We start from the raw sequence: 27302 nt of genomic DNA on the forward strand, positions 1-27302 counted from the left end.
GGCTTTGCTACAACTATAGGGCTTTGCCACAAATACAGGGCTTTGCTACAACTAGAGGGCTTTGCCACAAATATAGGGCTTTGCTACAACTAGAGGGCTTTGCCACAAATATAGGGCTTTGCTACAACTAGAGGGCTTTGCCACAACTAGTGGGGTTTGTCACAAATACAGGGCTTTGCAAAAAGTACAGGGCTTTGCCACAAGTGTATGACTTTACCAATATAACATATGGCTGTAGTCCTTTGACTTAATGGTTTTTACTTGTTTAGGTGAAAGAATATTAATGACCTGATAGTTGTTCATGAAATTTCATATTGAATTACAAAAACACTATTGTTGCAATCATCAATTATTAAATCCTATATTCAAAATCAATCTCCGGTTAAATTGAAAAAAGATATTAACAAAATAAAACTGAAATTTCATTTGATATCAAATTTTGCTTTGAATATTGTGTAAATATGGTTTAGATAAAACAATAAGAGAGACAAAAAATTGTAACAATTAACAGACAAAATACCGTGAACAATGAATGTTATGCATGAAATATTAAACAAATTGCTGGCCTGAAAGGTTTTGTCCCAACAGCAGGGACTGTCTATTATGTGGCTACAGTCCCTGCAGATTTCTGTATAATGAGTGTATAGAGAGACCAGTGACATTTATTATTTTCTGCAATAATGAATATTGGTGATATTGTATTCTAATGGTCTCCCAATTGAAAGGATCAATTGAAAATGATCTGTTAATCCTATCTTTCTGGTAAACTGGGCATGACAGGAATTTTGAGGAGTTTATTATTACCAAGTTCTGTCATCTGTGTACAATATCATGATTAGGTTAAATGAAATTTTATAAATAAAGTGATGACTGTATTTTGAGGTTTTTTTTTATATTTCAGACTGTTCCTTAAGTTTGGCATTGGGTTATTAGAGTTTTGTTTGGAAATTTTAGATTCCACACTGAGTGTCTTTAAATGGGCTTGTGCATCCTTCAATTCAGACAAAGCCATGCATTATTTTTAGGTTACAGTTAAAATATGACATGAATAGTGAACAAGAATGTGCTGGCTGATCTTGGTCTGCACTGGTCACATAATTATGTTGAATCAGTTGCCCCTAGCAACCTAAAACATTCATCACAGGGTGTGACATTTGGCATATTTTTTCTTCACTTTATTGTGTTCATGGAAGAACAAAAAAAATACAACTTTGTATAAATTTTATTGCCAGTACTATCAACTAAAAGTCTTGTTAATGAAGAAGATATATTGTTAGAAAGATAAGCAGAGCATTTAACTAAATTGCTTGAATGACTTTTGAATTATAGCAAGTATATTTATAACCATGGCAATCATTCATGAAACTGAATGATTTCCAAGTATTATGATGAACTCTTTTTGTTCTGAATTAATGAACAGACTTGTCATGTTTTAAATTTGGAATAATTCCATGATTGCTAATTTTAGAGACTTCATTGTCAAAATACAAAGTTTGATTAATGATAAGCCAATGTTTTGGTATTTTAAATATGTGATTTTTTAAAGGAATTTCATTATTGGTAGATTAAAAGAGATAAGTTTTAATGGATCAGCATGGAATCTGCTTACAGTGTTCTTCTTGTGAGATTTATAATGGAATAAATGGTTCATTAGATATGAAGCAAATTAAGAATCTGGCCTAGCTGAACAGAATTGATGGGTTTATGATTTAGACATAAGGTTGTCTGCTGTTTCCTGGGTAACAGTTTACACAGAACTTACTTAAAGTGAAATATAACCAAATTGACCATGGAAATAATGAGATGAACAGATACTATACATCATGTAATTAGGCGAGGGAAGTGTGTGGAGGGCTAAATGGTACAAAAAAGTTGTATTTTTCGGGATATCTAACCAGTCCTGTGGAGTTACCATTGTTTTGAACCCAGCTGTCTGCATGATTTGTTTCTCATAATTTACACCCCCTCCCTTTTTTACTGTCAGAAAATGAAATATAGATGTTATTTTTTTGTTAAGATTTTATTTATTTTTATTTTTTTTCATTTTTTTTTTTCATGAATCAACTCTTGCAAGCTGTTGTTTAGTAAATTTGCATAAGCGTCAATGACAATGTTGCCTTTAATTAACGTTTGATTCATGGTGCCTCTTCTACACATATTTCAAACAATTTTCATTTATAATATTGATTTAAAATTTTTAATCTTCTCATCTGTTTGGACTCTAGTTGTGATGTCTAAAGACATAGGCTAATTTGTATCTTCTGATAAATGAAAGGTTCATACATTGACAGCCTAATTTATTTTCAATGGTAAAAATTCATTTACTGAACTTTGAGTTAATTAAATGACTTTGGATAAATAGATATGAACAGTTGTAGAACAGTATTAAGAAGAAAACATTGTCTATTATAGAGAATTTGCATGATATTTCCTAGAACAAACTCCTTCAGGAATACAAACGGATCTTATAGTGACTCAGCAGTTTTGTTTTCAACTAAACAGTTTTGTAAAGAAATCCAGACATATTAAAATGTTTTTCCATGACTTTAATGGCCGGCAGATGATGTGTATTGATATGTTACAACAGTGAAACAGAAGTCCCTTGTGCTTGTCTCACATTGAAACCTTTTCCTGCATTTCATATCAAAGTTCAGAAATTAAAGTAAAAAATGCACCTGGATGCATAAAGGGAAATGAAAAAATGTAAGAACTCTATTAGAAGTTAAGTATAACAGATTTAGATGTGAATAAGTTTGAACTTTTTATAACACACATACCGGTAGTGGTTGAACTATAATAATGCCACAAATGGTATATTTTATGTGGATAACCATACATGATTTTATGTTTTTGTCAGCTGTCATACAGATGCATAATGCAAGGACGTATGTCACATATAGGTATATTTTAGGACAGATTCCACACTATTGTCTATATTTGTAAGATTTCTCTTATTTTGGCATATTTAGTTTCAAGATTTAGTTACCTTACATTACTATATTTTAGTTTGAATGACTGTGATCTTAATGTAAGCTTCAGTCCAGACACTAAGTAATTATTTGATTCTATAGGGGAGATTTTATCGGAAGAATTATTTTAGACTTTAGGACTGACCATAATTGTCCTGTCTACTTGGGCATGATGGATCACCGTCATCTAGAACTGATCACATAATTCTGCTCTTTCAAAAAGCTTCCATTTTACCCACTCACATTTCAATAACAAACAGATAATTAATTGACAAGGGGATATATGTAGAATCTCTACTAATAGAATTCTAATGGAAGTTGTATTTGAAAATTGGTTAAGGACCTGAAATTGATTTCTTTTTTATTTCTTTTACAACCTAATGTAATATTTCGTATAGAAAATTAAAGATTAGGTTTCTCTGGCTGTTATATTCACAAAGAATAGGAAGTGTTTACAGTTTTAATAGGGGAAATAAACAGTAACTGATGAAATATTATAGTGCATCTATGGTGAAGTGGTTAAGGTCTTTGACTTTAAACCACTAGCCACTCAGTTTTAGCTATGGGTTCCAATTCTGTCAAGGATAGATTGACCCTCAATCAGCATTTTTGGTTTCAAGTCAAAATTGAGTATTTTAATCATAAAATTTTAATAAATATTGATTCTTTAATTCCATCCGCTAAAAGTACATTGACTGGGGAAAATTGCAATACTGACTGGTAAACTCGCTGCCCCAGTCACATTAGAGCTTACGACCAGTGAAGACCAGTTTACAATCACCAGTGACCTCTGGTCCCAGACAATCTTTAAAACTTCTAATGACAGTCATCAGTGATCTTTGACAGTCGCAGGTTATCTTATTTAAGTCCCACGACCAATTTCAGTCGTAGAGAGGTTTTTGAGCTTGCACAACAACCTCCTTGCAATCAAACAGGTCGCTAGTGATTTTATTAGGTCTTAGGCTGTCGCACGATGGTCGTTCGGAAGTGCAACAATCTTACGACAGTCTTTACAAATTGCCACTAGTCACTGATAATCTTGAGTAACCTCGAGTTATCGCGCTATGGTCGTAGGACAAGTCGTAGGTGACAGGTCACGGGTAGTCGTAAGTAATCCCACACAATCTTCAGATCATTGTACGTTTGCTTATGACCTGTCGTGCGATTGTCAATGATGACTTGTCTTAGGATAGTCGCAATAGTAAATTTATCTGTGCAAAAATGGATTTGGTCGCAGACAATCGCTGATGATCGTCAGTTTTACAAGTCGCCGGTGGTTGCAAGTAGTCATAACCTCTAGTGTGACTGGGGTTTAAACTAACCAGTGAAGTTCAAGCAAGATAAAAACAATATTGACTGCAGGGTGATTTAGCCAAGTCCTGGAATATAGCTACATGTATATTTCTCATTTATCAGTACCATCACTTTATTTAGAATAAAAAAGTCAATGCAGAAAATGACCTAATGTAACTTCATTATGGTGATTGTAGACATATTGATGAAGTTGGTCAATATAGGAGATTATTGGATCTATCTCATAGTGCTGTAATATATCACAGTCTGTGAGAGTAATCTTGATCAACCAGACACAATGTAATGAAAATCTGGAATACATACATGTAGAATATAATGAAACTGTAGTCTACATACATGTAGAATATAATGAAACTCTAGTCTATATAATGAGAGGCGAACAAAATATTATTTTATTCAACAAGTTCAATAAATTCAGTAATGAACCTACACGAATATAATGTTCTATTTATCACATACCCAAAATTAAGATTGTTTCAAGTGCAAAAGAATCATATTTCATTGATGCGCCAGCATACTGTGTAACAGTCTTTACGCTATGAATTGACGCATATGATGTCACGTCATGATATATGCACGACTGTGCAATACCGTTTTTATAGAGTCGTAAAATAACATTATTTTAATGTATTGCACATCGTTAGAGTATTCCATTTATGATTGGTAACAGCATTGTAAAATTGCCAACGTTACTATTTGTTAGTCCCAATCAGATCTCAATCTGTACAAAAAATATAACAACATTAACTGAGTAAATAAAACACTAATTGCTATAACATGGTAAATTAATAGAACCATTGAATAATTTTGTAAGAAAATTGAATCCAATAGATTTTACCAGAGAAAGAAACTCCATTTGATTTTGAGGGGGCAAATATTAAGCTCTGTGAAATGTCTATTATGTGGCCAACATCTCTTGGGGACTTCTGGGTAATGAGTGTATAGAGTCTCAAGACCAGTGACATTTATTATTTTCTGCAATAATGAATATTGGTGATATTGTATTCTAATGGTCTCCCAATTGAAAGGATCAATTGAAAATGATCTGTTAATCCTATCTTTCTGGTAAACTTGGCATGACAGGAATTTTGAGGAGTTTATTATTACCAAGTTCTGTCATCTATAACAGTTAATATGTGGAATGGTTTGATAATTATTTTTATACTTTCTAGACATTATCCTTCACCAGTAGGGAATACAGGCCTGAATGGTGTAGCTTCATTTGCTGAATCTGCATTAATTCTAATCTAAGAATTTCTAAAATCAACAGTTGCTAATTTTGTTACCATTAAGCCATTAAGATAGACCCTATATAATGTTTGTATAACTTTTGGTTTCTCTATGATCAAACTAGCATTGAACCTTTAACCTAATCATACCAAAAGTGATTAGCCTTTGCAACCTGAGTATAGAGGCATGCCAGCTTGTATGTCAGTGCACATTCTGACCAACCCCTATTACTGTTGACTCACTTACTAGTTGATAATGAACATTTCCATTAATAGAAGCTTAACAAGCCCTCGGCAGGTTAAAGGTCAATAAGAGCAATTAGTTTCTCACAGTCAATATTATAGGATCAAATAAGTTAGTATGAACTACAAAGTAACTTTTGAAATTGCATTTTGTAGCATTTTACTAATATCAAATCTTATCAAAATTTTCACTTTAATTTTCTATTGTATTATAGAATGTTGTTTTTTTCCCCCTTCCATTTATGTATCTTTTTCCTCAGAGAAATAAATGATATCTTTTCTCGGCAATTTAAATTGATGGGGGAGATTGTCTTATGTCAGATGGCATCAACATGACTTATCATGCTCATACTGTGATATCAAAGATGAATTTGCATAAAAAAATATCTCAATTTTCATATGGTAAAAAATTGAGATGCCAAAGTATAAGCATTGAATTAACTGAAATACATGTTGTTGTTTTTTCTTTGTACAAGGACATTCTATGAAACAAACTTCACCAGAATTAGATGTGGGTTATTTTTCTTGGATTTAGCAGAAAAAAATATGGAAATTAAGATATAGATATATGGAAATATTAATATTTATGAAATGGTTCATGTCAGATTTGGAGATATGGCTACATGATGGAGGTGGATATTTATAAAGCTTCTATATGACATGTTTATTCTTGTGGAAATATGATTGAATGACTCCATGCTCTTTAGAAAAACAAGCTATTCTATATTGTAGCCAGTAGCAGCTGAATGTTTTTCACTGTACATAAGAGTGTATCCTTCTTTAATAAAGGCTTTGTGTTCAAAACTGTACTCCATTGCTTATTCTGTCAATTAAATACTTGAAAAAGTTGACAAAAACTGTAACATGTTATGTATTGCTACAGAATGCAGGAACAAATGTTGTGTAACTAATAGTTACAGGAAACTTCCTAAGGTGTAACCAATATTACAAGAAACTTCCCAATGTGTAACTAATAGTCAGAGGAAACTTTGCAATGTGTAACTAAAAGTTACAGGAAACTACCCAATGTGTTGCTAATAGTTACAGGAAACTTTGCAATGTGTAACAAAAAGTTACAGGAAACTACCCAAGTTACAGGAAACTATGCAATGTGTTACTTAAAGTTACAGGAAACTACCCAATGTGTAACTAAAAGTTACAGGAAACTTCCTAAGGTGTAAGTTGTAGTTATAAGTTGCTTCCCAATGTGTAACTTTATAAGTCATTGGTAATTAATTAATAGTTCAGTTTCCTGCTATAGGTGGCTTTTGTTGTGTAACTGATAGATTAACTTCCCATTGTGTAACTTAAAGTTATATGTAACTTCCAACTGTGTCAGTAATAGTTATATGTAGTTTTCCAATTACAGATTATTTCCTGTGGTGCAACTTACAATTACAGGTAGCTAATCCCATTTAATAGCTACAGATTTCAATAGTTACAGAGATCTTTCCGTGGTGTAACTGATAGTTAAAGGTAATTTCTCATTCAAATTTGATATTATAACTTGTTTACATAATGTTTCGTCTCAAATTCAAACACTACTTTATTTTTTATGAGTCATAAAATAATATTTTGCTTGAATTAAAGTGCAACTTAAAGATATGAAATCAGTATAAAATTAGAATAATTGATCATGACAGCTGAAGAAGAGAGGACTTTTTTTTCCCTTTATCAATTTCTCTTTTCTTGTAAATTATATCCAGAGAAATTTAAAATCATTAGTTCATGCATATGAAACAGTTCGAATTTGCACTTTAAATTTTATTTTTTTCTTTGCTCTATTTATTTTTTTTATCAAAGTTTTAAGCCAGAATTGTAAAATAAACGCTGCACAAGAAATATCAGAAAAATCAACAACAAGCTTCAGAAGTTACGTTGAAGATCTTAATTTTATTGGAAATAAAGTTTTGAATTTTAAGTATACTAGCCCAATTATCCTCCCTTGAAATAAATTTTCAGATTCAACTGTACTGACATGTTAAATTATCCTATAAGACTTCTGCAAAACAATATAGGTGTAAATAGTATTTGCTCTAAAAAGTTGATCCCTTTTCCCAATTAATCAAAGAAATATAACTATATAAAGAAAATTCTTGATAGATTTATTTGTCATCATAACAATTATAACAACATTTTAAGACTTGAAAAAGCATCCTTGGTACAGAAAAGCTGTAAAATGTATATAAAACAACACATTTTTGCCGCTATAAAACACAAAATGTCACACAATCTAAGACAGTTTAAGTTTTGTCTTGCAAAATAAAGCAAAGAAAATTGCCAACATAAATTCTCAGACGTCAACTGTCTCATTTCTTTCATTTAAAAAAGTTACGTATTACTACTGTTATAATTATAATCTATGCTCTATAACTTCAAACATCCATGTTCCGTAATGAAGAAAAATGCTTTTCAACACTGGAGAGCATTAAATCTTCACCGAAATTTAGCTGGAAATCTGAACTATTATTGATGTTCAGACATAAAGAAATTATTGAGCAATTACATCCACTGCCTCAGCTCTTCCATAAATCTTTGTTTATAACGTTCCTGAATTTGTCTTTGCTCTCAAAGAGTCATTAAATTTTTGAATTGAGAGCTTAAAAGGAAATGTTTGTTATTTTAAAGTTATATGAAGATTAGTTGATGACGTCATTGCCCGCTGACTCATATTAGGTGATAAAAAAAGGTCCCTGTCAAGCCACGGAAAATACAATTACTTTGTATTACAATATGAGGTGGTCTTCTCACATGGCAAATTCTAGAGGTTATTAAGCTTTAAGGTTTTTTTATTGTGAGTTTTTAAAATCTGTTTAATTATGTATAATGTGACCTAAATTTCTTACAGAGGTTTTGGAGACAATTTGTTCTTATCGTAACAATGAGTGGCAGCATCATTACGAGGTACAAGACCATGTCAATAACCTGAAAGTTACATAACTTACTAATAATATGACATATAGTCACAACATTTTGTTACTTATTCATAATGAACTACTTGTAATTATTTCTTTGATTTGAACACACTAAAGAAATGTTCAGTTATGGTGATTTAGGTGCCCGGCCTTTTACTGATGCTGTTCCAGCATGAGCAGACATATGCAAGAACCTTATAGTAGAACCACTAACTTTCCTTAAGCTTACTACATATAACTTCTTCATAGCCATAAAAGAATCAAAATCTCAAGATTTATATGGCAACATCACTTGATATAACATATCATCCTCCTTCCTCCTTTTGCATGACATGGAGAGGCACAGGTTATCGGCAGAAGATTTTAAGAACTTGGGGCGGCATTAACGAAAACCAAAACTTGTGTCCTGCAAACTAGCTGCCAATGCCATGAATAAAGTGGAGAGGAATGGGCCAACAAAGTAGGCAGAGATGATAAAGAAAGGTGTGTAAGCCTCTAGTATGATAAGATGGCTAGAACAGTGGTGCCTTAGCTGTCGCTAGGGCAGGGCTTCTTCACCTTATATTACTGTACATGCCTGCTGTTACAATGAGTGACCTTTTTTCGGCACAAAATTCATCTCTTTGGCTAAAACTCTTGAAATTGCACTGAGGGAAACTATCACCACTTGTGCTTCAAAATTAAACCTTTTAGGGCATGACTTAGGTGACATGTCTATGGTCTGTACTCAACAGGGAAAGCTACTATTTTCGTTTTTCCTAAATGGGTGGATTATAACCTTACTTAAACATGCATTTCATTTGTTCATTCATTCATTCATTCATTCATTCATTCATTCATTCATTCATTCATTCATTCATTCATTCATTCATTCATTCATTCATTCATTCATGTTTGTTCATGTTCATTCATCCATCCAACCATTCAATTCATTCATTCATTCATTTGTTCATTCATTTGTTTATTCATTCATTCCAGTCATTCTGGCACAATGCTCAGAACTAACAACCTGCTATAATCTACCAGGAAGTCTCCTTCATATGAAATAATGTAATGTCTCTGATCCCTAAAGGAAAGGGGAAAGTAATTTCTAGTCAGAAACCTGTGTTATAAATCTAATGAAAAAAATCAACAAGAATGTGAATGTTTGGCAAATGAATGATGTTTTTATTTATAAACTGTAATTAGGTTTTTAAGTTGTGACTGGCAGAAGTTGGAGGATGCACATTTTTTATTGTAATAGGGAGCAATGTGTGCATTTTTTGTTGCATGAATTCACTGCAACCACAGAAGAAATTTCTATTACAAATCCTTATTTCTTCAAAACCCAAGGAAAACCCCAATTACCCCCTGACATAACTAATCTTTCAGAATTCACAAAGGTCACAGATGGAGTCAAGAAGACATGAAGAATTGATCTCTTTTGCAGAAACAATAAATATGGGGTAATTACGAAAGTCTTTGTCTAATAATGCAAACCTTTGGAATTCTATCCCTTCTTGCCATGAAAAATGTCCCCAAAGAGTTATTTTTAGTGAAAACCTTCAGTTGAATGTGATGAAATTAGCTTTATTGAAATTAAATGCTGAAACAGTAATTTGGCAAGCCAGGCAAGAGTGCCAGCATAGCCATTTTAGGCAATGAAGAATAGCTTTTTGGCATGGAAATGTCCAAAGCATTTGTTATTGACAAGATTAGGTTTGTGCGTGAAAATACCATGTGGTGTACACATGGCAAAATCTGCACAGTCAAATCAATATTAGATTGAACTTTACACTTTTGGGAATTTAATGTGTATTTTATGGAAGCTTTATTCTGTTTTATTATTTTTAATGATCCACGGAAACTTAAAATGTTTTAAAGCATTTCAGACTGATTAGTAACAGATCTTTTGATGTCACCAACAGATCTTATCCTTTAATAGTTACTTAAATGAGTGTTAGAGTGACAATACTATACTGTAAAAAATAGGTCTCATAACTTCAAATCAGTAATCAGACAAAAAGGTTAGATTGTTATAATTAACCGGAAACCTGATGGCAGCTATAAATAACCATGTGACCACTGAGCAGACCAAGATCAGTCACATATCTGTGCTCTGTTGTTGCAAGTGTTCGCTATCAAGTCCAGTATAAATTTATTTCCTAAATAGAGAGGGGTCGTGGCGAGTGGTTAAGTCGTGACTTCATACTGCCCTCACCGCTTGTGTGTTCGATCCCACAGGGATTTAGATTTCATTCATGATGTAAGGAAGTATCCAGCTAGCTTATTGAGCATCGGTGGTTCTACTCAGGTGCCCATTTAAATACATTACATAGTTGTATAGAACTTATATTTTTTACATGCACAAAGGTCAAAGTCCCATATGAAAGCTCTTTTTTCAGGAGCAACAGAAAATAATCCTAAATAAAAAAGCTAAAAAAAATATCTTTTGTTTATAAAGAACATCTGGTTTAGCCTGTATTCCATTTTCTTAGTAATGAACAAGATCTGTGTGACCTTATCTACACTAGTTTGTTATCTCATACTCGCATATACAAAATAAGAAAAACATATTTTTGAAAATTAATTACATGGCCTCATGTAGACATAACTGGTTCAAGTTTCATGTACATCTGGTAGCCATGCCATCTGATACATGTGTGTAATGTTTTTATGAGGATATTTAAGATATTAGTTTTCCATGTGGGTGATTAGTGGGTCCTTGTTGGTAATTGTTTATTTCTTGTGGGTAGTTGAGATTTATTAGCCTGTCTGCAGAGAATCATGTGTACCAGTGTAAATGGGGATTTTTAAGGAATTTCATGGAAAGGGTATTCACATATGCTACATGTAGAATATATAAATTATGTTCATTGCAGCCCTTTGTTTTCTTGAAACCTTGTAATGACATTTACCAAAAATGTCCATTAGTGCAGTCTCACATGTCCTGTTTTCAACTAATAAAAAATATATATTTTGTTTCTGTTGTCATGAAAGGAAAGAATTTTTCTCTTAATTTATTGTAGTGCAAAAAAAAGTAAATAGACTCAAGCACTAAAATATTTGTTAGTGACTCTTTGGTGCCTGAAATTTTCATTATACATGTGTACTGTAAAACATAGCTGTATAATGCTGTCAATCAATGATGGTGAGACATTTAATGATGAAATAAAATTTTTAATGAACTCAAGAATTAAGTGCGACAACAAGGGGTCACTACATATATTTGTAAAATGCATAGAGGAACGTTTCAGAAATAATTTCTTATAAATTTAAAAATCTGTATGCCACAACTGGGACTTGAACCTCGGGAGTATCTCTGGATTTGCAGTAAGTTAAAGTATATAAGTATATTATATATATGAGTAATTTCGTAAAGAAGAAGAAAAAAGTCCTTTAAATACTAAATTAAGGTTACATAATTTTACTTTGCATGACTACATTGTGTATAAGAAATTTTTTTGTGCTTATTATCATGATAATTGATAATAATACATAAATATTATTGAATTTATAAAGTACATAAGTGTAATTCAAGGGCTTTAAAATTTATCTCCCAGAGTTTGTATATAAAATGTTATATAAAATGTAATAAAGAGTACATTCTGTAATTACAAAGCTATGAAACAAATCTTTTCTACAGCATCATACAGGAAGTTTATCATGAACATTTATTTTAGTTGATATTTAATTCCCCACAAGAAAATTTTCATACTCATCAAAAGTTTATTGCCATATTTTATGAATGAATTATTAATCCTGAATTTCCCCCCTCAGTCCATATTATTATAAGAGCTGCGACTAGTTCATTTCCGTTTCCCAGGGATCTCATTGCTACTTCTGTTTCTTCTTCAAGTTTTATTGGATATTAATAAGGAGTCCCTGGTTACTTGTAAAAATCAGATACTCTTGCTTAGGTCTGTTTTTATAGATTTTATGAAATTAAAGAGGATGTCTGCTTTTAGAAGGAAATAAATGTTGTGAAAAAAAAGGAATAGAGGAAAAATAATTCTGTAGAGATTGAAGCATGTGGATAATATTATTTGGTGTTCAGCTGAGAGGTACATGTATTGTAGAATAAGAACAACATTGGATATGAACCATGTGTTAATTACAAAGCAGGCGCAGTCGGAAATATTTAAGTCTCTGGATAAATCAGTAACATTTTCTTCAGGGAATCTGAGACACATTGTTTTAAGGTATGGTTATTATATGATGTACTTGCCAGATAGCAAACAAAAAATAAAGCAAAAAAAAACATGCCATATTATTAAAAGTGTATTCTGGAATTTATGTGATTGCATAACTGTTATGGATCAGTGTTTGAAAATGTTCCTGCTATGTTTTTTTTTAGCTTTTTATCTGTACTTGGTATTTTTTTCTGTGATAGGTATAGAAAATGAAATTCTACAAATGTTTGGTACTGGGGTATTAAAAGATCATGTGATCTGCTCAACCAAGGTATATAGGTTAAAACAATTTTTCAAAAATAGTAGCATATACATCAAAAATTAAAGAAAAATTCACTTCACACAATTTTTATCTATCTTTAATTTCTGGCATTTATATGTTTTATTTTCTCATTTCTTGTTTGTCAAAATGAAAGCTGCAGGTTTTTATTTTCTGTTTAAATGCACTCTTTCACCTGGTCCTGATCTTTCTTGTTGTATAATAAGCACATGCTTTCAAATGGCTTAAATTAACATGGGAGCCTTGCATTGGTAAAGATTTACTGTGTTTGAAATTTCCTGAAAGGTCTGATTATTCATTTAGTTTAAGTGAAGCTGGTTTAAATTTACTGTGAAATTTAATAGAATTAGTGTGCATTCTTGTGATTTGCTCACTTAAGTTTCCTGAGACTGTGCAGGTTTCCGAGGGAACAGATTTCAAATTTTTGCAATAAAGAGGAATGAAGTAAATGCTGTTGAAGCAAAATGGTTAATGAAGTTGAATGATGGTATTTTAAACTAGTTGATGGAATAAATTTAAGTAATGTAGAAGAAAATAATGGATTTTCATTGAGTTTTAATGCAGCATAAGGTCATAAGATTATAAATATCTTGGCTATAACTAGGCATTAGACCACCAAAATGTTTCATTGTTGAAGGAAATCAGTGTCACTATTAAGCTATCAACAAGCTGTGGGTGATTTCTTTTGTCATCAGAGATTGGCACATTTTAATACTCTCCTATTTAAGAGGTAAAATTGTGCAGTACTCTGTGTTTAATAGGACTTTAAGAATGAATGATTAAACCTATTATTATGTCCAAAGATTTCATTTTAAAGACGGCTTTAATGATACAGTACTATAAATTTTCACTATTTTATTACCTCCCTTTATAAAAATGCAGCCATTAAATTTCGACTGTCAGTCAAAAATTAGATTAGGTTAAAAGAAAAATATTTAGATGATGTTTGTATTTTTAGTTAATTTAAGATTTGCTATAATTGATGGGTTGAAAAATGAGATTATGAAGTTAGAAATCTTCGGTTTTATCATCATAAAATCTTATTTGAAATTGATAAATCAACTTTATCATTTTATTGGTTGATAATTTAATAAATTAGCTCTCTTTTGATGTAATTAACTGATAAAATGTTATTTATGAGTTCACATGTATTTATGAAATTATTTTCTACAAAGGGTATCATAAAATCACTAAATTATAAAATATACACAGATGGTTTGTAGATTAGACAAAATCATTCAAAGAATTTGGTGAAAAACAAAGAAAGTTTTTATTTTATCATATCGTACCATAGACCTTCGGCTAAACAAGGGTACAATTTAAAGGTCATGGCATGACTAGGGGAAATTTAACATTAGATAACATTTATACAATTGAGCTGCGTCACGACAAAACCAACATAGTGTGTTTACGACCGGCATGGATCCAGACCAGCCTGCGCATCCGCGCAGTCTGATCAGGATCCATGCTTTTCGCTATCAGTTTCTCTACTTGTAATTAAGAGTTGGTAAGCGAACAGCATGGACGCGGATGCGTATGCTGGTCTGGATCCATTCTGGTCGCAAACGCACTATGTTGGTTTTGTCGTGACGTGGCTCAAATGATTAAATATGATGATTATGTGGTGGTTTGGATGATAGTGGTAAACATGTCAGACTTGTAACCTAAGGATTGTTGGCCGCTTGGGTTCAGAAGCAAGAAATTGTACACTAATTGTTTTAATTAGTATTGATTCATTCTATTGCAATTATGGAATGGATTTGAACATGTATTTAATGAAGTGTAAAAGCTTCCTAAAGTAGTCTGTGTAAAGTTCTAAACTGAAGAAACTAACATTAGTTATTTATAAGTAAAACATAAGTTGTATACTGAACTTGCATCTGAGTTTCAACATTTGAGTTTTAATCAACTAATTAAGAATTAAACTACTCCTCTAATTAAACTGTGAACTATTTCAAATATTTTAAATATAAAAAATACCCCCCAAACAACCAAAACATATGGTAAAGAAATCTCCAAAATAAATGGTCAGTTTGGAGGGGGGTGTTTTTTGTTGAGAAAAATTTTTTTAAGCAGTATTTAATGCAGACAGTAGATTGACTCTATTTACATCAGACACACATAAGTGACTGGTCAAGTATGAAAAATCATGTAAAAATATGACCGCCAGTGGACATTAAGCAGGATTATTTTAGCTATAAGTTACCCAGTTTGAGACAATTTTTCAAGGATGAATATTATATTAAAACTATCATGGGTATTTGTTTGATTGCATATTTATTTCTAACGGACAATGGAAAACGATGTACTAAGCCTCTTATAACACTATCCTAGTTCACTGAATAGACATTCGAGATTTTTATCGGGTTTTGCTTTTTGCAAGGTATTGCGGAAAAATCATCGGCAATTTATCGCACAGTTGACTGAGGTTTTATAAGGGAAGTGAATGTTGAATGAAAAGGAGGTGTTTTCTTGTATCAGCTGTACTGAACGGATTTAAATGATAATATTTGTGTAAATTTATAAACACTCCTGGCACGATTTGAAATTCATTTTGAGAGAAGTTTAGAAAAAAAGGTGGATTTTTATTGGATTTTATACATAACTGCATTAGTGGTCTATTGTTATCCTTCTACACAATAGATTGTCCGTTTTAATTGAAAATAATAAAACTATTTTGAAATTGAATTTATGATTATAATAAAGTTGGAGGATTTAGATATATATATTGATAATACATTAACTGTGATAAATAAAGAAACTTTATCATGTCATTTAGAGGAATGGATGTGGTTATATAATACATGTAGGTATATATATACATGTACTGGTATTAAATTGGTGTAGTATATGTTTTTCATACACGTTACTTCGCATGTTGCCCTAAATTGCTAATATAATGTTATGTTATATTAATAGTATACCATTTCTTTAATGAGAATTGATATATTTTAAATGCAGTAAAAAAAAGGAAATCATAGGAGACAGTAAGTGTATTTGTAATTAATAATGATTTTGTACGAATGTATGAATTATGCAACTTTTTTTTTCATTTTCCTTTCTATGATTATAGGCAGCCTGTACGTATTTAATTTGCTTTGGTTTTCTAAAAACCCACTTAAGTAAAAGTAGTTTGCAATCTACATCCGTCGAATAATCAGTTACAAAATCTCCGCTACTGGCTAATTGACTCTTACTGGATAACTTCCATTTACCAATTATAGCCTTTGTGAATTTTTAATGCCATGCACCAGAGAGTATTGCCGACTCTGTGCTCGTTTTGGACATTTACCAAAAAATTTAATTTGGTTGTGCTTGCTACTAATACGGTAATTGGGTGTTCTTTTTCACCTCTTGTTCTCTCAGCGGAATTATTCAGTTTGGCTTTAGGACATTATGGTATGGTCTTTATTATTTAAGAGGCAAAAGTACAGATTTATGTTTCTTTATATATTAATGAAAAAGAAATCCTTAAACAAATATTGTTTCTCGTGCCTGGATAAATAAAAAGTAAATATAGAAAAAGAAATTTGTAAGACAGTTTAAGTGCATTTAGCTTTTAATCATATTGACTTTTAGAATAATTTTAAGTAAATTTATTGATGTTAGTTTTAAGCGTGTACATTAATGTGGGCAATAGAGTTTTTTAACAACTACATTTTAACAGAATTTTATTAAGTAAATGATAATTGCAAATATTTTTTTTATTTTTTCCATATGCTTTGCTTTTTACAGTCATGCAACCTTTCAACATTGGTTTTTTGATTGTGACAATCTAATAAATGTGCAAAGGGAGTCCCAGTTTTAAATTTAAAGCAACAAGCAAGTGAAATTCAGTTTAATATCTTACCTGAATCTTTAACCCTGAATACCAATGATATCTGATACAGAGAAATGAGAATAAGAAATTTTTATAGCCTGTTATCTGACACTCATCAGATGTATACATATACATTTTTGAATAAGGGGTCAAATGCAGGATGTTGAAGGCTTTAGGATAATTGTTATAATGCAGTGATAAAAAGGCCTGTTACAAATTCTTGACTGATGTGGAAATCTTTTGTTATTGGTCTAAAAAAATTTGTTTTACCTCAAATAACTTCAAACCACTTTGGGTTTGAATCCCAACAGGGTCGTTGGATTCTTTCATGTGAGGAAGCTATAATCCAGCTAGCTTACAGAACATTGGTGGTTCTACTCAGGTGCCCTTATGTGCCTTTTATAATGCATGGAAGGGCCTACAGAACATTGGTGGTTCTACTCAGGTGCCCTTATGTGCCTTTTATAATGCATGGAAGGGCCCCTGAGGTAAAATCCTCCGCCAGTAAAGCTGGATGTCGCCATTTACCTATACTGTGTTAGTGCGATATAAACCAAACCTAAAACTAAAAAAAAAAATCCTGTGAGTTTAATACAAAGACAGGCCCTATCTGCATCTTACATGGGAGAGGCAGTGTACAGTTCTATATTTTACCACTCATCTGCTAATGTTTGACCCATACCCCTTATATTGTCCCTTGATATAATCTAAAACTGGCACAAAACTGGCACTTTGCTAAAGAGATTCTTTCCAATAAAATGGTAGCCATACTATATTTATCTACTAGAATATATAAGCAGAAACCGGATACCATATGTTATAGTTTTAAGTACTGTTTGTGCAATCCAGGACAATTGATTTTGGTCGATCATCAAGCAGATATCTCCTGCTAATATTGATTTCATATTTTAAGAATGCACTCGTATTATCAGATTTGCTTCATTAATAGCTGCAAAAACCAGCTTACATATACACTGCTTCCTCACAATTTATACGAAAAAACTTGACAATTATTGTGCAAAAAAATCCACATTTCAAGAGAGAAAAAAGCACTGGAAGACGGATACATGCTGTCTAATTTTACTGCAAGAATGGTTTCTGCTTTGAAATTTTCTAGACAAAACTTTAAATCTGAATTAATCTGTCTGGCAAAATAGAAAAGAACATTAATTTCTTCAAATATTTCCAAGTGTGGGCTTTAACACTGTTTTATAGCAGTCTTACAGATTCTTCCTCCATATGGAGGATTTCAGTGTCTTCAACATGAGAAGTTACTGCTCATGTTTAAACAGATATTTCCTTTGTTTTGTTAATTTTTTTCCCTTTTCTCTTATAATGCATGTCAAGATAATAATCTGTCTTGTAAATTGCCTCCAAGTTCAGACTGTCATATCATGCCTCCAAGTTCAGACTGTCATATCATGCCTCCAAGTTCAGACTGTCATATCATGCCTCCAAGTTCAGACTGTCATATCATGCCTCCAAGTTCAGACTGTTGGGCCACCAGTAAAGAATTGGACCTGAGGGGCCTCCAGTACAGATCCAGACTTGCGAGCCTTTTTCCTTCTTAATGGACTTAACATAATTTTACATTTAATTATGCCATAAAGTTAAAAGCTTATGTTACATTGTTTTGATTTTGATGACAATTGGAATGGAAGACCTGCTTAAATTATGTTGACTACTGGTTGAACATTGTCACTAAAAAATTGCCTGACCTTCATCAAAAATTCATATTTTTAGCTCGACTTTTCTATGAAAAGGGGAGCTATCCTACTCGCCCCGGCGTCGGCGTCGGCGTTAGCGTCGGCGTTGGCGTCACACCTTGGTTAAGTTTTTCGTACCACCCCACTTTATTTCAGAAGTATTACAAGTATGGCTTTGAAACTTACCATACTTGTTCACCATCATAACCTCCATCTACAGACAGGAGTACATAACTCTGTCAAGGTTTTTGACAGAATTATGGCCCTTTTTTGACTTAGAAAGTGTATTGAGCTTGGTTAAGTTTTTTGTACCACCTCACTTTATTTCAAAACCATTGGAGGTATTGCTTTGAAACTGACCATACTTGTTTACCATCACGACCTTCATCAACAGACAAGAGGACATAACTCTGTCAAGGTTTTTGACAGAATTATGCCCCTTTTTGACTTAGAAAATACATTGAATATGGGTAAAATCCACTTATTGCCTTAACCCTTTGAGATATTGCTTTGAAACTTTTAATGCTATTTCACATCATTACCCCCATCTGTACGCAAGAGAAGGTAACTCTGTCAGGGATTTGTTTTAAAAATTAAGGCCTTTTATCGACTTAGAATCTTGGTTAACTTTTTTGTACCAGTCAACTTTTTGACTGAACTGGTTGAGATATTAAATTGAAAGTTGGAATACTTGTTTACCATCATGGTCCCAAAACATGGGCAGGAGAAGGTAATTCTGTTAAGGATTTTATTTGAATTATGGCCCTTTTTGACTTAGAAACTCAGTTAAAATTTTCATTCTTGTCCACTTGTTGACTTAACCATTTGAGATATTACTTTGGAAGTTGGAGTTCTTATGTGCCATCATGAGACCTATCTGTAAGCAAGAGAAGATAACTCTGTGAAAATGTTTCTTGATTTGTACTTAGAAATTCCTAGTTAAAGTCTTGTGTGCCCTTAACTGTCAAAGTTTTGTTTTATAGGCAAGCACTAAAAAAGTCGAGCGCGCTGTCCTTCTGACAGCTCTTGTTTCAATCAAGTTGCAACCACCTAGGTGGTTTTAGTACTGGAACCAATTTTCCACTCAGAAACTGCCATTTTTTTCCAAAGCACTGTTCCCCAAACTGATGATTAACCCAAATGAATAATAATACTAAATTAGCAAACTTATTCCCGAACATTCTTAGAAGTATAATTTTACAAAATTCTAATTTTCCCTTAATTTTAATTGTATCCTGCTCAGGTTAATTTATTATTTTCTTGTTCTAGAATACAGAAAAGTGCTTTAATTAAAACTCACACCCTTGTAGTCCTGGATGATATTGATTTTCTTGTTATGTTTATAGTTTCTAGTTTTGATTAATGGCAAAAACTGGAGACTGAAGCAAAGGAAAATCATACAAAATGAAAAAAATAGGCCTCGAACTCGGTCATGTGACTCGATCATCTCAAATGTTTACTCCATTATTGAATCAAATTGCAGATTTTGTTAGAATCAGCTGACTTAATTTTCTGCATCTTAAATCTTCTATCTCACCATCTCCCTCTCTATTTTTGATGAGGTTGCATCACAATTTATGCATTCTATGCAAATTAATTTTTTTATTTCTTTTTTGTTGCAACTGATGCTAGCGACAAAAAATATAAAATGATATGATATTCAGAGGTTTAAAACATGACAAAACCAACATAATGGGTTTGCGACCAGCATGGATCCAGACCAGCCTGCGCATCCGCGCAGTCTGATCAGGATCCATGCTGTTCGCAATCAGTTTCTCTACTTGTAATAGGGTTTGTAAGCGAACAGCATGGATCCTGATCAGACTGTGCGGATGCGCAGGCTGGTCTGGATCCATGCTGGTCGCAAAGGCATTATGTTGGTTTTGTCATGTTTTAAACCTCTGAATATCATATCATTTTATATTTAGTGGTTTAAAGCTTGACAGATGCACTTTGTGACATAACACTTTGTTCAACATAATTGTGCTAATTAGTATAATAATGTAAGATTTTGTGTACTTAATGACAATTTTTGTACTGCTGCCCCCAGTGTTACTACTACATAACAAGTGAATTAATGAGGTTTTTGTGTAAATATACAAAATGTAATTGTATTTGTTTAATAATGTTTGATTGTAAACGTACATATTTTAACAGGATAACCAGCGGAACAATAAATTTTATGAGGTTTTGGTAATGAAATATTAATTCCAGTACAAGTAGTTTCAGCACATGATTGATCAGGTGTGTGTAAGAATTTGAGATAAAGTAGTTCCAAAGGGCGGGGGGGGAACTACTTATAGGAATGGGAGGAAATGCCATTCAGAGTTCTGACTGATGTCAAGTATTGTTAAATGAAATATACAGACATAAAATACAAAATGTAACCATTATCCCATTTTATTTCTTGTATTAGGTAGCTAGCTTTCCATCCACCTCCATTATAGAGAGTCATTTATTACTTCTATCTAGGTAACTGGATGTACTTGTGCTTTATATAGATCTAAAAATAGTAACTTAAGTCTCATGGTATATTAAGGCTACTTGAAATTAAGGGGATTTTGTTCAAGATAAAAACATGCTGCATGACCTCAACAAGTTTGGTTGACTAAAAATATTATAAGAGTAGATCTTGAGTAATATAAGAATTGCTTCAATTATTTTTTCTGAAAAAAAAAACAAAAAAAACAACAAAACATTGCGTAGTATTTGTTTGATATTTGGAAATAAAATGAATGAAAGCTTACCAGATTAATGATAAAACTTCTTAAGGGGTTTCCCTTTTTCCAGATATTTTCCAAATGACATATAGAATTAAATTAAATGTGATTTTCCTATTTTTGATTGTAAATGAACAGTCAAGTAGATTATGGTGATCCTGTTCCCTTTAGAAATAGATTGATAGGAACACTGTATGTCACTTCTGATATATTTTATTCCTTATAAAGCCGTTGAATTTCTTAACAATTGAACTTTATTTTGTTACATACATGTGGAAATGAACTCTATCACTCAACACATGCATCTTTATATATCAGTGATTTACATTGTACTTATATTAAAAAACATTTGTTGTTGTTTTTTTCGGCACACACAAAAAAACAAGATTTTGTGGTTTGTCTTGTAGTCACAACAAGACTGAAAATACACTCTCATGATTGACTTAGTAAATTATATTATCTGTTGAAATTGAGTCTTTTATTGACATGTCTTAATTTAAAACCTGCTGTTACCAAAAACAAAATCAAATATTTGAGAGTATATTTCAGCAAAAAGAAGGTAGGTGTCACATTGTTGTGACACTCTTTCTTCATGGCATGCTGTTGATTTTGACAAATGATTTGGCATACTGAGGTATAACAGTGTTCCTAGTTACAAAAAAATCAAGATTTTGTATTAAATTCACATTGATTCTGAAACAAAAAAGAGAGAAAGATTTCAAATATTTTCTTCATGCTGTCAAGATGACATATTAAAACAAACATTTGTGATTTATGACATGTCTTTGAAAATATGGCCTATATGACAATCTTATAGTGCCATAAACATGTTGGAAATATCTAGGGGAAAATATCAATTTGTATATTTTGATGGATTCAACACAATGACTGTTTTAATTCATTGACTTTGAAATAATTTAAGACATTGTTATGATAAAACTCTCTGTTTTAATAAATGTCTTAAAATCAAATCAACTCTCATCAGAAATCAGTCACCTGATATAAGGAAGAATTTCAGCAGTTAATTAAAGTCACTTTGACACACCTCCATGCAGTGATATTATATATCATATTGTGATATATTATTGAATCGAACCATGACTTTTGTTGTTTTTCTTGTTTATGTAATTTTAAACTATATTTACTGTGTAAAAAACCAGGGATGATAATGACTTATATCACTCGGACCAGTGTGCAAATCTGTGCAGTAAGATGTGTTATAAGTCTTTCCCCCACTTTTTACTACTGACAGACATTTAGAATATAATTAATGTCAAAACACAAATTTGATGAAGTCAGTTAAGTTAATTAGAGCCGGCTTAAATGAATCATGTACCTATATGTCTTTGAAGTACAAGTATATATGTGCATAATTGGTGTAGAACTATTTTAGATATATACATATTATCAAAAATGAAAGACTTGTCATTACAAAACACTATCATAACAGAATTTTATCATAATAGTACATTATTATAGCACTTATTCTTACATGCTGAACTTATAGAACAATTCTATATATATATATATTTATGATTTTATACTCAGATGACAAATGAACTTTAAAACATGGCACTTACAACAGTGCAAACATGAAACAAACCAGTGTGTAGATTACCAACAATTTACATAGTCTTATTTGAATATGACATTTATTATAATGAGATTATACACAGAACAGACTTTCTTCATTATAGCATGCATCATTACTGAACTAGGGTATTTATCAAATCTGGTAGGTCTGTTGTATTTATTTACTTCTCTTGCTTCAAATTAGTGGTAACAGACTTCAAGAGGGATTATAAATAAATGATCAACTTCATCTTCGTTTTTCTGATTTCAGAAAGCTATGCGCTAACCAATGATGAAGGGTTCCTTCAGCTATATGCAAGCAGTGTGAAAGATTCTAGGAGGCCTGTTAGGAAAGAGAGCAAGTGATACCACTTACTACTGTTTATACAAGTATATATACACAAAGTCTGAGGAAGTTGTTTTAAGCTGGATATAACATACTTGAGCCATCTGGTGGACGTTTGCGATAATACAAATCTAAGATAGGATAATATAAACAATTTGTGCAATAAATGTACAAAAATCATGTGTGTTTTTCACTGATAACAGAATATGTAAAGAAAAAATCTTGGAATCTTGGATTAATTCTGGTAATTTTCTTTCTTTCTGTTCATGGATTTTTGGTTTGTACATTGATGTGAGTACATCAGCAAATTTGAACTGTTAACTGGCGTTAGCAAATTAAATTATCTGAAAAAAAAACCTCTAGTACAACTCTAACACAAGGAAGAGTGCGAGCGAAATTGGATGCAGAAAATGGAACAGAATTACTCAGAATTACTAGTAGAGTAATGTGAATTCCAATACAAATGCAAGCATCAATATGGTGTTTTGTGCTTATGAGAAAATAGGTCATTTTGTGTCATAATAATTGAGAAAATTTCTCTACGCTGAAAGTTAGGATATTGCATTGAAGCAGGAAAAAGAATGGGAACCTTACATGACAGTGATGGATTAAAATGAAGAGCTTAGAAATTTGGAATAATTTGAAATTGAATCTGTATCTGTGAATATGAGGTTTAGGAATAAAATATTCCACATTTTAGGTGTGCTAGGTTTAGCTGCGATATGTGGAGTGTAATTACAGAGGGGTATATCCGCACTATCGTCCAGATATATTTATGGACGGTATAGTTAATGAAAAGATATTAGGAACCGATGTTAGAGCTGCAAGATTTGAACTCAATCACATGATAGTAACTGAATGGGGTCGTGTTTTTGTGGGTGCAGTTAATAGAGTATACGAGTTTGATTCCAATTTAGGTCTTCTTAGTGAAGTGGAAACCGGCCCAATTAACGACAGTCAAAAATGTCTTCCAGGGTTTAATGATGTAGAATGCAGTTCATCCAAAAACTTTACTGATAATTACAACATGGTTTTGATACATTACAAAGGAAGCAAAGAAAAACTTTTAACATGTGGTAGTGTCTATCAAGGGGCATGTGAAGCAAGAAATCTAAAAAACATTTCTCGTTCACACACGTATTATGACTCAGACGACGGTACGTTATTAGACTATGCAGTAGCAGCAAATGACCCGAAATCTTCAACAGTAGCATTCGTTGCCCCTGGCCCGCCTGATTTACAAACTGAAGTTCTTTATGTTGCTACAACTTTTTCCGGAGGCAAAACTGATGTCATAACACAGCAACTTCGAGGTCTGGTTCCCGCTATAAGTACAAGAAGTCTTGGCCGAAATACAAGATTCCAGCTTTTTGCAAAAACTGACAGTATCCAAGCAAAACTCTCAGGAATTTATTTAAAAAAGAATGTCAGGTCAAATTATTTAATCAAATATATCACTGGTTTTCAGTCAAGTATATATAGTTATTTTCTTACACAGCAGTATGAATCTCCTTTAGAAACCAAAAGTGATTCTAAAATTATATCAAAAGTGATACAAATCTGTCAAGAAGATACATATTATTACTCTTATATTGATATGCCATTAGTCTGTAAATCACAAACTACCGGAAGAGAGTACAACTATGTACAAGCTGCAAGAGTGATTAAAGCCTCTAAAAATTTACAACTTAGTTTTGGATTAAGATCAGCCGAAGATATTTTAATTGGAGTGTTTACGGATAATCAGGGAGGACCAGACTCGAACTCGGCTATCTGTGTGTTCACAATGCAATTTATTAGAAAGAAGTTGTTGGAAAATGTTCAAAAATGTTACAGTGGAGATGAAGCTCTAAGTGGTGGAGGATATTTAACCAAAAAACAGTGCCAGAATTTGGTAAGTTGTAGAGACTTTCTTCTTTTTGTTTCATAGAATTACTAAAAGTCTTAGTTATACATAAATGGGTAAGTGCACACTGTTATAATATTTTCACAAGTCACAAAATCTGTGATACAACATCTGGTGTGCATATGTGACAGGTTAAAACTTAATGATCAAAATAAGCATCAGGTTCTGCAGCATGAGGGGATACATTTGTAACATGTTGACTTAAGATTTATTACCATTATTACAAACTGTTTAATCTTTGCAACTGAGAAAACAGTATTACACTAGTCTAATATTTTCTATATGTATTTACGACTGAATTATTGATACAAAGAATGGCATCTTTGGTCTTTTTACAAGAGATTAAGTGTTTAAAAGTATTATAAAAGTATGTTTTATTTGCTACTGAATTGTTTATAATGTACCATTATGTAATCTGTTAAATTTTGTGCCAGGAAAGGACCTGCAGGTACATATCCATTTCAGAATTAATTTTTGGATATATAAATGTCAGATTTTTTTCATTTAATTGAATTTATCAAAAGAAGGCACAAAAATATTTTTTTGGTATTATTGGTTAATTCAAATCTTTGTGCACCATTGGTGATGGCATCAGGTCTGCAGTGGCCAGTCTAGTTAACATAAACATTGTGCTTTTAAATCTTATTGACTATTTACTTACATTATATTATTTTTATTATGATTTCAATAAAGTTCCAAAATCCAAAAGATCAGTCAGTACACAAAGACTTAAAGACTGAAACTTTTATTGAGAAATTGCAACCATTTAAATCCCTTTATTGCAACATTTGAATGGTTTATGCCTTTATTCTCCACTGTCAAACAAAAGCTTATATATATTATATAACATCATATAATACTCCTCTTCATGAGAGATAATTTTTATAAAGTATATCTTAATTATTTGATACAAACTTACAGACAATTTCCATGATAATATACCATTAAAAATGTAAAATTTAAACTCCATTACATGTTTACTCCCCATGTTTCCTGCCAATTGTGAAAGGCTAATTTGAATCAAGATAGTAAATTAAGAATTTTATTGTTGTTTTTACTCGAAGTATTATTTTGCTGTTATACTATCTAATATATAAAATTTGTTCTCATGAACTATGAAAATTCTTTGATCTGAGTTTCTCACAATGATGAGATATAACCTTGTATAGATTTATGGTAATGTTTTATTACAAGTTTTCTTCTCCCAACAATATTTTCCCATTACAATTTGTCTATTATTCTGCACACATTCATTCAGAATTGATCAAGATTAAGTTTTCTCAGAAGATTGTCAATCTCTAAGAAAGTGCACTTACAGAGCTCTGGTCAGTTTCCCTTGTGGGGCTGTTCCAGAATATTATTGTCTACACTTTTTGTGCAATTAAGTATAAATGCAAGAGGAAATGTAAGAATACCCAAACTACCATTATTATACTGTATATATGAATCATATATAACCATTGATATAATATTTCCAAAAACAAAATACAATAATTTATATCCTTCCAACTACCATTATAAGCCTTAGAAAAAGTAATCATGAAGCTAGCACCTTATAGATTTCGTATTAATTACCCAAATCTAGATATTAGTACATGTACCAGTATTGAAACCTATGGCTTAATACAGGATGTCACTTGAACCAAGTTGGAAGAACTTAATTTTGGACATGGCTTTAAAACATTTTTCCTTTCATGCGAAATCTCACAAATTTGAAAATTTGAGTTTTTACCATGAACACATGTTTCTGCATAGGTGCATGTCAAGTGACTTTTCCTGTCAAAATGTTATATTTTTCAAAAAAGTTAGATATTCAGGTATATAGAAAACAGACAAAGTTCTGCATGCAGGAGACACCTTTATTCGATTGGTACTTCTGGTTTTCTTCTCTGTTATTTTAAGAATGGAGGGGCATACATTACCATGATGTACATTCCTGGCATCACAACCATCGTCCTGAAGCATACATTTATGTTACACACCACTAAATCACATTTTTATGATGTTGTCTATTCAGACTGAGAGACCACACTTGAAGGTCGGGGTCTCTGTGAAAATGTTGGCAAAAGTCGTGGCTGCTCAAAGATTATAATTATTGTAGTCTTGGTGT

At 32.0% G+C, this 27302-nt stretch overlaps 1 protein-coding gene across 9 annotated transcripts in view; it reads left to right on the forward strand.

Moving 5' to 3' along the window:
* Positions 1–27302, forward strand: part of LOC132746950 (plexin-A1-like) — a 154757-nt gene that overhangs the window by 45724 nt on the left and 81731 nt on the right. For 5 of the 9 annotated variants that reach the window (XM_060736239.1, XM_060736234.1, XM_060736240.1 and 2 more), the window contains exon 3: positions 23212–25180. In XM_060736239.1, coding sequence (XP_060592222.1) covers positions 24062–25180 — 1119 coding nt within the window. In that variant the 5' untranslated portion in view covers positions 23212–24061. Of the gene's footprint in view, positions 1–12535; positions 12852–15538; positions 15700–15723; positions 15929–16373; positions 16522–23211; positions 25181–27302 lie in introns of those variants that run through there. The other 4 variants (XM_060736235.1, XM_060736238.1, XM_060736237.1 and 1 more) reach the window with 4 other exon arrangements.

This window comes from Ruditapes philippinarum, unplaced genomic scaffold (assembly GCF_026571515.1).
Source record: "Ruditapes philippinarum isolate M1 unplaced genomic scaffold, ASM2657151v2 ctg722_1_1_1_1, whole genome shotgun sequence".
In the NCBI taxonomy this organism is placed as follows: Eukaryota; Metazoa; Mollusca; class Bivalvia; order Venerida; family Veneridae; genus Ruditapes; species Ruditapes philippinarum.